Source organism: Mastigoproctus giganteus, chromosome 2, assembly GCF_048544385.1.
Source record: "Mastigoproctus giganteus isolate SK-2022 chromosome 2, ASM4854438v1, whole genome shotgun sequence".
NCBI lineage: Eukaryota > Metazoa > Arthropoda > Arachnida > Uropygi > Thelyphonidae > Mastigoproctus > Mastigoproctus giganteus.
Window position 1 is genome coordinate 199,409,020 of NC_143576.1, and position 13,655 is coordinate 199,422,674.

The following is a 13,655-nucleotide window of genomic DNA, read 5'->3' on the forward strand; positions in this document are numbered from 1 at the left end:
TTCTACTGTTTCTACTTACTCTGAGAACTGGAATGACATTGCCTTCAAATGTTGTTCCAAGAATAGTAAGTGACGTAAAATTTTTATACCTCTTTTCTACTTCATCTAAATATTCTACAATCTGAAATTAAAATATTTAATTATATAGTTAAAGTATAATTTTAAAAAGAAAACAAAGAACAAAACTCATTAGCTACGATGGCTCATAATTTGGTGATCCAGACAAAAGAAAATTATTTCCTCATATAATTATTATATTTACATTTTTTTTTTAATCTTATGCTTTGCTTATCCAACAGCTATTCTTATCAGATTTCTTAAACGTTTCAAATCTTTAACTTTTTTTTTAATGTGGACAACATCACTATATGTATATCTGAAGATTTAGGGCATATAATATTTTCTTAGGAAAAATTCTAGTGAAATTTTAATATTTACTTAATAGATGATGAATACAATATACAAGTATGAGGGGTACTTCAAAAGTAAGATATATAGGCAGCTAATGATTCATTCATTAATCGATATGTATCAATAAAATGAATCAACAACAGCAATGCTTTTAACATATTTATTTTCCCTGATTTGCCTTTATATTTTTCAATTCCTACTATTAGTTCACACTCTCCCTATATATATTTATATATCTTGTTCAAATTTTCAATCGTTAATAAAATACTTTTTATTCATCCACTCAAGTTCAAATAAATTTTTTTAAACTTGTAGTGGATGACACTTGATGTTAATGCAGTTTTTTTCAAATATTAATTCATTAATTAAATTTAATTAATTAATTTTAGTTTTATATGGGAGAAAAAAATTTCTCTTATATAAGATATTTAGCAGGATATAAATTTAGGAATAAATACTATCAGTGGCGAAGCGTGTAGATCGCTGGAAAAAAATTTCTTTTTCAGATTCTTTTTTCATTCTGGGTTTTAGTCTGAGTCAAGGAGGGAACAAAATGGAAAATGAAACATGTGAATAAAAATAATAATCCAACACCATATATAGAAAGGAAAATGGAAAATTGCAAGGAAATTCGCTTTCTATTTTGCCACTTAATATTGTGATTCTGTCATATGTATATACATATTTATATTAATTGTAATTATTTAATAAAAAGTAACTAAAATAAAATTTTTCTTTGTTGACCTAAGTAGGAATTGACTTTAAAATTTTTTTTTTTTATATTACTTGTTTCTTTTTAATTTGAACAAGATTTTATATTTGGATATAAGTGCATATATGTATGTGGTCACATTATGCAACTCACTGGGTTCCTCAGTATTGTGCCTTTTTTTAAAAAAGTGTGTTCTGTGGCCAGTGTATTTGTTGTAGAATGTTAAAAAAAAAAAAAATCCAGAAACACTAGCTAGTCCCGAAAGGCTAGCTAACTTAGCCCTCCTTTCAAAAGGTCCCTGATGGTGATGCCAACATGTGACCACACTAGGCACTGCAAATATAAAAGCTCTGTATTCTCTAAAAAATGGACGCCTCCGTAGCCAGGTGGGCAGGAGCAGCAGTGCGTAGCACACCTTGATTAGACCGGGATTCGAGCCCGTGACCACCAAATACGGAGGATGCGGAAAGGTCAGGGAATGACCACTGCATATCCCCAGAGCAAAAAATATTATTAACCATACTCCTGGCACTCATGTCATATGAGAAGCCACTTTCAAAACTGAAAATTATTAATGGCGATACACACTTGGTGTATCTGGTGATACACCAAGTGTGTATCGCCAGATTTGTTTCCTTATCAATTTTAAATTGAAAATTATATTGCAAAAAAAAAAGTTATGTTATGATGATGTTACCATAGAATCTTCTGCAAAAAAGAGCATGAAAGTTGTAATAAATTTTTGAAATTTTGTTGTAGTTAATGTTGAAAAAATTGACTGTTTAAAATTTTTTAATTGTAAGGGCACCAGATGTCCTAGGCTGCTTTGCAGTTTTTCAAGCTGTAGGTGTGCATAAATTAGGAGGGAGTTTTTCTTGAAAACCAGAAAACCTTCTACATACCTCCTCCAAGGGATGATAAACATCAAAATTAAAGTTCTCAACACGACCAACTAGATATTCTCCAGGTTCATTTTCTTGTTGTTCTCTTTCTATCCATCTAAAAATAAAAAGGACATGTGTCTTTAATAACCTAATATGTTGATTTCAATATTTGTTGGTTTCATTATAAATATATGTTTTGTTAACTCAAAACAAATGCTTTTATTATATTGCTAAAACTTCTGTTTTAATGTTAGATTTCATACTAGCTAATTTTAAGATAAGCTTATGGAGACACAACTACAGGTTGGACAGAAAGGAATGATGGAAACAAGTAATACACAAGTAAGTAAGTAATAAACAAGTAAGTAGTACACCAATGTAGCAATTAAAAGAATTGGCTGGGAGGCAATAAGTAAGACTAGTTAAAGTATTAGCAGTGGCAAATGATGCAAGAAAGCAAGCTTATACAGCATTGACCAAAAAAAAAAAAAAAACCCTTCCCATTTCACCTATCCAGCCCCTCCAATAATTTATCTTGTTCTTCCTTGAATTTATTCAAGCCATCCACTAAAAGGCACCATGAGAACAAAATTCAACTTTTCAATCATTTCAACATATATGTGTAAAATAAGTGTCGACATTATTTTTATTGCAACAATAAATCATTATACAAGCATTCAAAATATATCACAGATGAATCATTTATTAATTTTGTATTAATATCCAATATGGCCATATTGAAGAACTAGTTGTGCCTATTCATTTGTCATCTGTGTAGTAGTTTGGTAATGCATGTTGCATTTTGTCTGGCCAACAAATTCCGTTGTTTCTTATTACTGATTTAAAAGTTTTCAAGGGAGTAAGGAAATGGAGAAGTTTGGTACAAGTGGCATAGTATTGCAAGCATAGGCCCTGCAATGTAATTTTTTAATGCAATTTCTTATTTTTCTCTTTGAATTTTGAGCTCCTTTGAGCTCAGAACCATGTTGTTATTTCACTACCTAGACCATAAGATGATTTACCTGTGTGGTATATGAAACAGTGGTATGTACTTTTAAAGGTTTTAATAAAATTTTAAAGGCTAGTGAGTCATTCAGTGTACTAGTTACATTTCTCCAATGTGGGAAACTGTTGCAAGAGAGGCAGTATGGTTGAGTGCTAATAGTCAGTATCACTGTTGGTAGCATCAAATACAGAAATATTAGTACAGGCAACCCCCATATAACACGGTACTTCTACAACACAGTTTCGCTCTAACACGATTGATAAATTGCGGAAATCCTCACACAACACAGTTTCGCTCTAATGTGATTAGAGTGAAACTGTGTTACCGTGAGAATTTCGGTAAACCTCGCATAAAAGAGTATTTTTGAGCTTTTGTATGGGGAAAACCCTGCTATTATGTTGGATGTAATTTTTCAACATTTCCACACTTTTTGAATCCCTCCCCCCTGTTGACTGCTAGAAAACAAAAACTATTGAGAAATCCCTATATTTTATTTTGTTGGGAAATCCCCGTGTTAATTTCTGTGCTATTGAACTTGTGGAAAAATCTATATTTCAAAGTTTTATTACTATTGGACAGCACACCAGGCCATCCAAAAGACTTAAGTCATCCAAACGTTGAAGTTATGTTCCTACCACCACAGTTGTACTAGGTTAATACAACTTCTTTCATTCAACCATAACACCAAGGCATTATATATCCACCTTTAAAACTCATTACATCAGAAAATTGTTACAGTGGATTTTGGAAAAAATTAATTCTGAATCTATTGAAGTAATGAAGGTATGGAAACATTTCTCAATTGTGGACTGTATCAGAATCATAGCTTTATCGCTCAAAGAAGTAAAACCGTCAACGTTAAATGCGTGTGGAAAAATGCATGGTCAGAGTCAGTTCATTCAGGAAATATGGTTGAACAGACAGAAAACGGAATCGGTGCAATAGTAGAATTTGCTATGACGGTAGGAGGGGAAGGTTTTGATGATATGACTACTAAAGCCCTCGTGGGTAGCACAGTTGATAGAATCGCCCACCACTCCACTCAAGACCTGAGTTGAATCCCATTGATGGTGGAATTTTTATGGGTCTTTTTTCTCCCGGAAACTCAGGGGTTTTTTTCCTCCAGCAAAACAAAAAAACGACCTCATGACACACATTTTATAGACAATATACACAGAGTAACATTGCCTTAGTCACCGTTGCTCCTAAAAAAATTAAAAAAGATATGATTACTGAAGACGTTCAAGAATTACTGGTAGAAAAAGAGGCTGGCATAGTGGATTTGGTGCAAATGGCATCAGAGTTAAATCAAATCAATTCAGAGGATGATAGTGCAGATGAAAATTCTAAACTTCCAAATTTTACACTAAAAAACATATGGGAAGGCATAAAGTTAGCAGAGTAATTAGAATCATATTTTTTGAATGCAGATTCTTGAATAAAAGGAGTTCAAAAGAGAGCTTCAAAAATGCTTAGTTCCATACAATGAAATTCACAAAGATTTATCAAACAAAAGCAAACAAACCCAGAATACTGATTTTTTTAAAGAGAGAAAAAGATACACGAAATCCAGAATGGTGTATTTTTATTAGTTTTGTTAATATTTTGTTAACGAAATAGTGTATTTTTGTTAGTTTTTGGAACGTAACCCCCATTTTTGTATTTTTTCTTAGTCCCATGTAACATGGTTTCGCACAACATGACATTTTATAGGAATCTAACTACCGTGTTACATGAGGGTTACCTGTATTAGCCATATGGTGCAAGGAAGTCCTAGAATTTTGCTGTAGCAGCCAAAAAATAAAAAAGAAATAATAAAATAATAATAGATAAACAATAAAATAAAATAAACTACCTATTGACAACCTCCTCATGAGGTGTCTGTCTTGCTGACCTTTGCCAAGCTGTCAGCCTCAACCACCCATGGAGGTAACTTATTCCAGTTATTAACAAACCATTTGAATTTATGGACCCTAACTCTGGAATCATTTATAGCAGTGAAAATTCTGCCCTCATTAATTTTACTTTCACCTCTTAAAGCTTTATACACCTAAATCAAATCTCCTCCATGGTGTCTAGTTTCCAAGTTCTGTAAAACACTATTAGCATTAGTAATGACATATGATACAAGAAAGCAAGCTAATACAGCAGCAGATAAAAAAATCACTTCCCAAATACCTATCCATTCCCTCCAATAGTTTGTCTCATTCATCTTTGAATCTATTTAACATATCAACTTCCACAACAACAGTTGGAAGTTTGTTCCAGCAATCAACCACTCACTGGCTAAAGACAATTTTCCACATATCTATTCTGAAACGTCCTTTCTCAACCACCAATTTTAAACACACACAGCAACCGTTTATGACTGATTGAATAATGAAATAAAATAAAATAAAATGATAGAAAAGACTGTAAAATAATATTTGCAAAAAACTTTTAATTATTTACAAAAAACTAAACTATAACAAAAGTAAAGAAGTTAAAATGCATTAAAATATAAATATAAAAGCAATAAAAAGACGATAAAAACACTACTAGAGCTTTCGGAGGTGTCTTCCTCCTTCCTCAGTAATAGTGAGACTTAAACGACACATCCTTAAATACCAGGTTCACGGCACACGTGGATGACCAGGCGCATACTCAGCATTCCTTTCACTTGTACCAGAACCGGAAGTGGTCTGGACACGTGGAAAATTAAACCGTTTATCTCTTGTCAAAACCACCGCCTCAAAAAGGGGGTGAAGCCTAACTCCCCTGTCTCTGTTTATAGTATTGTTACCAGAGGATCCAATCCACAGACTTTCCAGCCACTTGCGGTCCCAGAATCTATGCGCCCGGTCAAGGATGACAGCGTTTTTGGGGGAGATCTGGTGTTGTTTTTCCCAATAGTGCTCGGCAATGGCGGATTTATTGAGCTCTGCGGTCCGTATCGCTCGTGAATGTTCCCCCAGACGGTCCTTGAGAAGCCGTCCTGTCTCCCCCACGTAACATTCCCCACAATCCGGGCATGTGATCTCATATACAACCCCACTACTAGAATCCCTAGTAATGGGGTCTTTGACCTGTGACACTACTGTGTGCAACCTCCGGCCTGGAAGCTGCACACAGGGGTCATTAGGATCATTATTTACGTGTATCCCCATAGCACATGGGGTAGAATGTGTAAGGTTGGCTTTACAAAAGGATAATACTTTAAGTGCTAGATCCCACCTAAACATAGAAGATATATGTGGTGCTGTTGAATTATGTCTTTCTAGTACAACCTTGGTTTTCCAAGGAGTGATGTATAAACAGGTTCACGGTACAGCCATGGGTTCTCCAATCAGTGCCATTGTTGCAAATCTGGCTATGGAGGAATTTGAGAATAGGGTTTTCGCAAGATTGGAGTTCCCTATGCGTAAGTGGAAACGATATGTTGATGACACGTTTACTATTGTAAAGAAGGGGAGAGAGGAAGATGTGGTCTCGTTTCTCAATGGTTTCTCTCCCTTTATAAAATTTACCTCAGAGGTAGAAATAGATGGTACCCTCCCATTTCTGGACATAATGGTATATAGGGAAGGCCCCAGACTTAGAACTAAGGTTTTTAGGAAACCAATGTGTAGGGCCAGTACACACATTATAGGATGGAACAGACTGTCCAACATAAAAATAGTGTGGCCAGAGCACTTTTGGGTAGGGTGAGAACACATTGCAGTACCCCTGAGGAGGGGGAGAAGGAAATTAGGCAAATCACGACGGATCTTATGAGGTGCGGTTACCCCCAGAGGGTCATTGATGAATACAACAGAGAGGAAGAGCCCAATCGGGTAGTTCCGCCTGTACCGCTTACCACAGTGTATGTTCCCTACTATCTGCGCCTGTCAGATCGCATTGCGAGGATGCTTCGCGACTTTCAGACAAGCTGTGTGCAGCTTCCGGGCCGGAGGTTGCACACAGTAGTGTCACAGGTCAAAGACCCCATTAATAGGGATTCTAGTAGTGGGGTCGTATATGAGATCACATGCCCGGATTGTGGGGAATGTTACATGGGGGAGACAGGACGGCGTCTCAAGGACCGTCTGGGGGAACATTCACGAGCGATACGGACTGCAGAGCTCAATAAATCCGCCATTGCCGAGCACTATTGGGAAAAACAACACCAGATCTCCCCCAAAAACGCTGTCATCCTTGACCGGGCGCATAGATTCTGGGACCGCAAGTGGCTGGAAAGTCTGTGGATTGGATCCTCTGGTAACAATACTATAAACAGAGACAGGGGAGTTAGGCTTCACCCCCCTTTTTGAGGCGGTGGTTTTGACAAGAGATAAACAGTTTAATTTTCCACGTGTCCAGACCACTTCCGGTTCTGGTACAAGTGAAAGGAATGCTGAGTATGCGCCTGGTCATCCACGTGTGCCGTGAACCTGGTATTTAAGGATGTGTCGTTTAAATCTCACTATTACTGAGGAAGGAGGAAGACACCTCCGAAAGCTCTAGTAGTGTTTTTATTGTCTTTTTATCGCTTTTATATTTATATTTTAATGCATTTTAACTTCTTTACTTTTGTTATAGTTTAGTTTTTTGTAAATAATTAAAAGTTTTTTGCAAATATTATTTTACAGTCTTTTCTATCATTTTATTTTATTTTATTTCATTATTCAATCAGTCATAAACGGTTGGTGTGTGTGTTTAAAATTGGTGGTATGAATAGTCCCAACCTCAGAGGCCTTATTGCAGATGTCCTTTCTCAATTTGAATTTATGCCCCCTCACGTGCATAGTCTGAGAAAGAGGAAGAATCTCTTCAGCAATGAGCTTGCTCAAACCATTCAAAGCTTTAAACACATCAATCAGAACACCTCGCAGGTGCTTAGTCTCAAAACACTGCAATTAGATAAAGGGATGGTTGAGTGGGAGAAGACAGAGAGTGGTAATCAATGGACACTGCGTGGACTAATGTTATTAGTGGAGTCCCTCAGGGTTCACTGTTGGGTCCATTGTTGTTTTCTGTATTTATTAATGATACTGATGATGGTATATCTGGCTTAATGTCCAAGTTTGCAGACGATACGAAGGTTGGCAGGGTTGTTAATGACACTAATGACAGTATGCTGCTGCTTCAACAGGATCTAGAAAAGTTGAGCAGATGGGCTGAGAGGTGGTAACTGAAAATTAACATTGACAAATGTAAAGTACTGCATATGGGAAGCAGTAACCCCAGAGTAACGTATCAACTGTGTGGTACTACACTGACAGTGATAGAGAATGAAAAGGACCAGGGAGTAATTGTGCAGGCAGATATAAAGTTTTCTGGGCAGTGCAGACGGTCTGCAAGAGTAGCTTATGGTGTCTTGTCAATGATATACAAGAATTTTTCTAGCAGGGATAAGGAGGTGATTATCCTCTAGTATATTGACTTGCGCATTATAGCCTTAGATGCTAATGCACCATAAAACTCTAAAACAAACAAACAATCCCCTAGTATAAGGCAATGGTCAGGCCACACCTTGAGTACTGTATACAGGTCTGGAGGCCTCATTTTAGGAAGGATGTAGAGCTGCTGGAGCGAGTGCAGAGAAGGGCAATGAGTTTAGTGAATGGAACAAAGGGTTGCTCTTATGAAGAAAGGCTTAAGTTTTGCAAATTAGAGTGTCTGGAGACTAGGAACCTGCGAGGTGACCTGACTGAGGTGTATAAAGCCTTGAATGGTTTGAGCATGCTCAATGCTGATGGGATTCTTCCTCTTGCTCAGAATAGTCACCTGAGAGGACAAATTCAAATTGAAGAAAAACAAACAATTGTAGGATAGATGTGCGGAAGTTTGCCTTTCACTCACGTGTGGTTGATCGCTGGAACAAACTTCCATCTGTTGCAGAAGTTGATAGCTTAAATAGATTCAAGGCAAAGCTAGACAAACATCTGGAGTGAGTGGATGGGTGAAATTAGAAGGATTTTTGTTTTTGTTTTTTTTTTTTGGCTGATGCTATATAAGCTTGCTTTCTTGCATCATGTGCCTTTACTAATGCTAATGCACAGAACTGAAGCCTTTCTTAGTAAGAAGACTGACCCCCTTTGTTCAACTCACCAATCTCATTGCCCTTCTCTGTACTCATTCCAGCAGCTCTACATCCTTTCTAAAATTAGGTCACCAGACCTGTATGCAGTACTCAAGATGTGGCATGACCATTGCCTTATACAATGGAATAACATCCTTATCCCTGCTAGCAAAATTCCTCTATATAATTGACAATACCTCATGAGCTGTCCTGGCAGTCTCTCTGCACTACTCAGAGAACTTCATATCTGACTGCACAATTACACCCCATGTCTTTTTCGTTTTCCACTACCCTGAGTTGGTATGTTACTTTGAAGTTACTGCTACCTATATGCAGTACTTTGCATTTTTCAATATTAAACTTCAGTTGCCATTTCTCAGTCCATCTGCCTAACTTTTCTAAATCCTGTTGCAGTAGCATAACATCATTACTGTCATTAATCACCCTGCCAACCTTTGTATCATCTGCAAACTTGGAAATTAAGCCTGATATGCCTTCATCTATATTGTTGACTATTAAAGAAAACAACAATGAACCCAACACCAAACTCTGGAGGACTCCACTAATAACATTAGTCCACAAAGAGCAGTGTCCACTGATTACTTAAATATTCTAAATCTTTCCTCATATGGATACCCTTTTTGCCAGCTACACTGCCCATCTCTGGACCCTTTCAAGGAGCTCAATGTCTTTTTTTTTGGGGATGAGGTCTCCATATCTAAACACAATATATCAAATGTGGTTTTACAACTGCCTCATTGAATGGTATTATGACCACCCTGTGTCTACAAGCATATGTACAATAAATAGAGCACCACAGGCCTTCCTTGCCACCTATCCATGCTGCTCGGAAATCTTTGAATCTGATCATACTGAAACTCTCAAATCCCTTTCTTCCTCTACTGTTTTTAGTTCAACCACACTAAATGATTTCAGAGGGAGGGCATGAAAATATTTTTTCCTAATTTTTTGGGGGAGTTTATTCCACTCTTCATATTTACTTTAACTATCACCATATGATCTAGATACTTTTTTATTAAGATCATATGCAGAAAATTGAGTTATATTAGTGTTAATAGTAGAAAATGATGAAAGAAAGCAGGCTTATATAGACTCAGCTAAAAAAAACATGCTTCCCACATTATCTGTTTATCCCCTCTAATAATTTGTCTAGTTCTTCCTTACCTTTGTTAACAACTTGAAAACAGCCCTCTGCATATAGCCCTGTTGTGTTACAGCATTTGCATTGCACAGTCAGTTACTTTGATATGTATAAAAAAGGGAGGGAGAGTGTGTGAGTTGAGTTTCACTGTTGTCAAAGGCTGAATTAAAGTAGATAATCTGCAATCTACATTTACCCCTTTCAATCTGATTTGTTGTTACTGTGTGAGCTTTTTTTTTTCCCTTCATGTTCAGTGATAATTGTTTGAATTCACATCAGGAGTTTTTTCCCATTAGAATTAGACATGGCAAATGATGCAAGGAAGCAAGTTTATACAACATCAGCAAAAAAAAACCCAGATAATTTGTCCATCTCCTCTAACTGTTTGTCTAATCCGTCCTTATATTTATTGAAACTACCCATTTCCACAATGCTAGCTAGAAGTTTATTCCAACAATCCCTCTCTGAATAAAATAAAATTTTCACACATCTATCCTGCAACCATCCTTTTTCAATTTAAACTTATATCCCCTTATGTGTGTTTTCTGAGAAAGAGTAAGGATGCCATCAGCATTTAGTTTATTCAATCCATTTAAAGCCTTAAACACCTCAATCGGGTCTCCTTGCAGGTGCCTAGTTTTTGATGCTACGGTTTGCAGAACTGAAGTCTTTCTCAGTAAGAGTACCCTTGGTGGCCCTTGAAGATCCATATCCTTCCTAAAATAAGACTTTTATGCAGTGTTTAAGATGTGGCCTAATCATTACCATACACAAAAAAAACCCAATTATTATCTTGTTCCCAAAGCTAAAAGTACTGTATAACATTGATCATAAAGACTATAAAGCTTTAACATGTTGACTGACATATGTCATGAAGAATTATTTTCAGCAATCCATTTAAAGCCTTAAACACTTCAATTGGGTCTCCTTGCAGGTGCCTAGTTTTTGATGCTACAGTTTGCAGAACTGAAGTCTTTCTTGGTAAGAGTAATCTTGGTCTAAACCTTGAACAATATTTCTCAGTTGCGTTAAAAAGCCTTAGTAGCACTATGGTTTCTTCTACAGAAGCTACTAAGAACATTCTAATTGCTTCCCATTTAGAATTTGCAGTTATTAACAACATCAGTTGGTCCCACCGAAAAGAACTTAAAAACTGTCTAAGACTATTGTAGTTGCCTTTGAAAAAGAAAAATCGATTCCCTTTAACTTAGTATTAGCAGCATGATGCAAGGAAGAAAGGCTCTTATACAACACCAGTTGTATAAACTTTGCTTCTTTGCAAAGAAAAAAAAAAACATTTCATTCCTTCTAATAATTTGTGTAAACCTGACTTAAGTTTGTTCAAACTATCCACCACCACAATATTAGGTAGAATTTTATTCCAACAATTAATTACTCTTGTCTGAATGCGAATTTCTATTCACTTGATAAAACAATAGTTATATCTTAAGTAAATAAATCCCATATGATCACTCCTACCTTTTTTGTCCTTTACCCAAAGATTCTTAATGCACAAAAAATTACTGCTGATAATCAAATAAAGTGTATTACTTTCTCTTGAAGTTCTCTTTCTTTCACATCTGGTGAGTATGGGCTTGGCAAACCCAGAGTCCTGAGCTGGATATCATCATTCTTCTCTTTCTTGCTTTCTTGGTGATTCCCTTCTACTTCTGGCTCTCTCTCTCTCTCTCTCTCTCTCTCTCTCTCTCTCTCTCTCTCTCTCTCTCTCAGGGTAATGCAGAAATTTTTTTTTTTTTTGGCTGGTGCAGCATAAGCCTCAGGCTTCCTTGCACCATATAGCTAATAATAATAATAATAATAATAATAATGTTGGTGTCGAAAATCCATTCAGTAAATCCAGTAACAGTCTCTTATTATGTGAATAACCACCTCACAATTTCCAATGTCTGGAAAGTTAAAATCCTCCATTATAAAACATTCTGATTTACCAGCCCACTATTTGACTGTATTCTTGTCTATCAAACTATCTCCTACATTCTACTACTCTCATTTTTGTTTTCCCAGTACTACATTCACTGCTGAGATTTTACCTATTTCTATTCCTATGAAATTAAAAATAAAAGCCATTACCCCAGCTTTGCTTTTTGTCAGCCAAAGTTAATAGTTTATTCCATTCTTCTATATTCACTCCAGAAAGGGAATTTATATATTATTATGTTGCTCTGATACTCATTAGAGAAAGGTTTGGAGTAGAATTCCTGTCACACATAGGAAAAATATTATAAGCTGGCCCCATGAATATATATACAGTAGACTTCTGATTAACCAGGAAGGTTGGGAAATTAATTTCCCCAGATAATCTGCAAAATAAGCAAAAAAAAAAAAAAAAAAAAAAAAAAAATCAGGATTATGAACAATACGCATTTAATATAAAAAAGAACAAATTGTATACATATTCATATGCTCTATTATTTATTGAAAGAGGAAGATAAAGAAGTTTGCTTCTTTGCACCACTGACTTTCTTATGAATGGCAGAATGTAAAAAGCTGACACTACAGCACCTTTTCATGTTTATTGATGAGTTGAAGTTTTTGTTGTATTGGAAAAAAAATTATCTTTCTTTTTAACATGATGGGTTACCCATGTTAAAACTTTTGAAATAAACACCAACAAATATGTATGTACTTACTGAACAACCGCAACTCAAAGTACACCTGCCAGCTTAACATGCACTAACTGGCGAACAATGAATATGTACTTCTTTGTATACACACATGCCTAAGGATTGAAGGGATCCCTAAAGAACAGGATGCACAATAGACTCCCAGTCGCAGATAATGGGTTTGTGGGATCCTAAGTGGTATTTCTTTTAAAATAATTTAAATTTAAAAGTAAATTATTGTAAGTCCTGTAATTGACTTTTTAAAACATTTAAATCTAATTTTTTTTTTTTTTTTTCATCCCCAGTTAAACCATCTACAGACAATCAGGAGTCTTCTGTAATACATACTTTCATTTTCTGGAATAAGAAGCCATCATGTCAGCTTTATTTGACAAAAGATGGTAACAATTCTGAAATTGGCCAAATGATCATGTAATCCATGCACTCAATCTTCTGCATTTGAACCTTGGTGGAAAACTGAAAAGCCTTTTGGTAGAACATATTTTAGTAATTAAATTTTAAAAAGCTTTGCAGGAAAAAGCAAAAAAATTTACTTACTTTTGTAAATCACATGTTATAACAAAATATTCCATTCCAGAATGCTGAAGTTCTTGTTCTACTGCTTGAGCAATTTCAGGTGGAAGCCGCATAGTAACATTCTCATACACTCGACTGGGCTCTCTCCAGAAATCAATCTACACATAAATAAGAAATCCATCTACACTACATATTGTTAAATACCCATTTAACAATATGTGTTGTAGTATTGTAAATATCTGTAAAAGAATGGTAATTTTTTCTTCTTTTTCTGACACA

At 35.8% G+C, this 13,655-nt stretch overlaps 1 protein-coding gene across 1 annotated transcript in view; it reads right to left on the reverse strand.

Moving 5' to 3' along the window:
• The window catches only part of LOC150089904 (carboxypeptidase B-like), a 187,836-nt gene that overhangs the window by 41,294 nt on the left and 132,887 nt on the right, over nt 1-13,655 (reverse strand). Inside the window, exons 6-8 of the mRNA XM_090390124.1 lie at nt 13,398-13,534; nt 2,026-2,122; nt 20-121 (exon numbers count right to left, since the gene is read on the reverse strand). Coding sequence (XP_090246250.1) covers nt 20-121; nt 2,026-2,122; nt 13,398-13,534 — 336 coding nt within the window. The remainder of the gene's footprint in view (nt 1-19; nt 122-2,025; nt 2,123-13,397; nt 13,535-13,655) is intronic.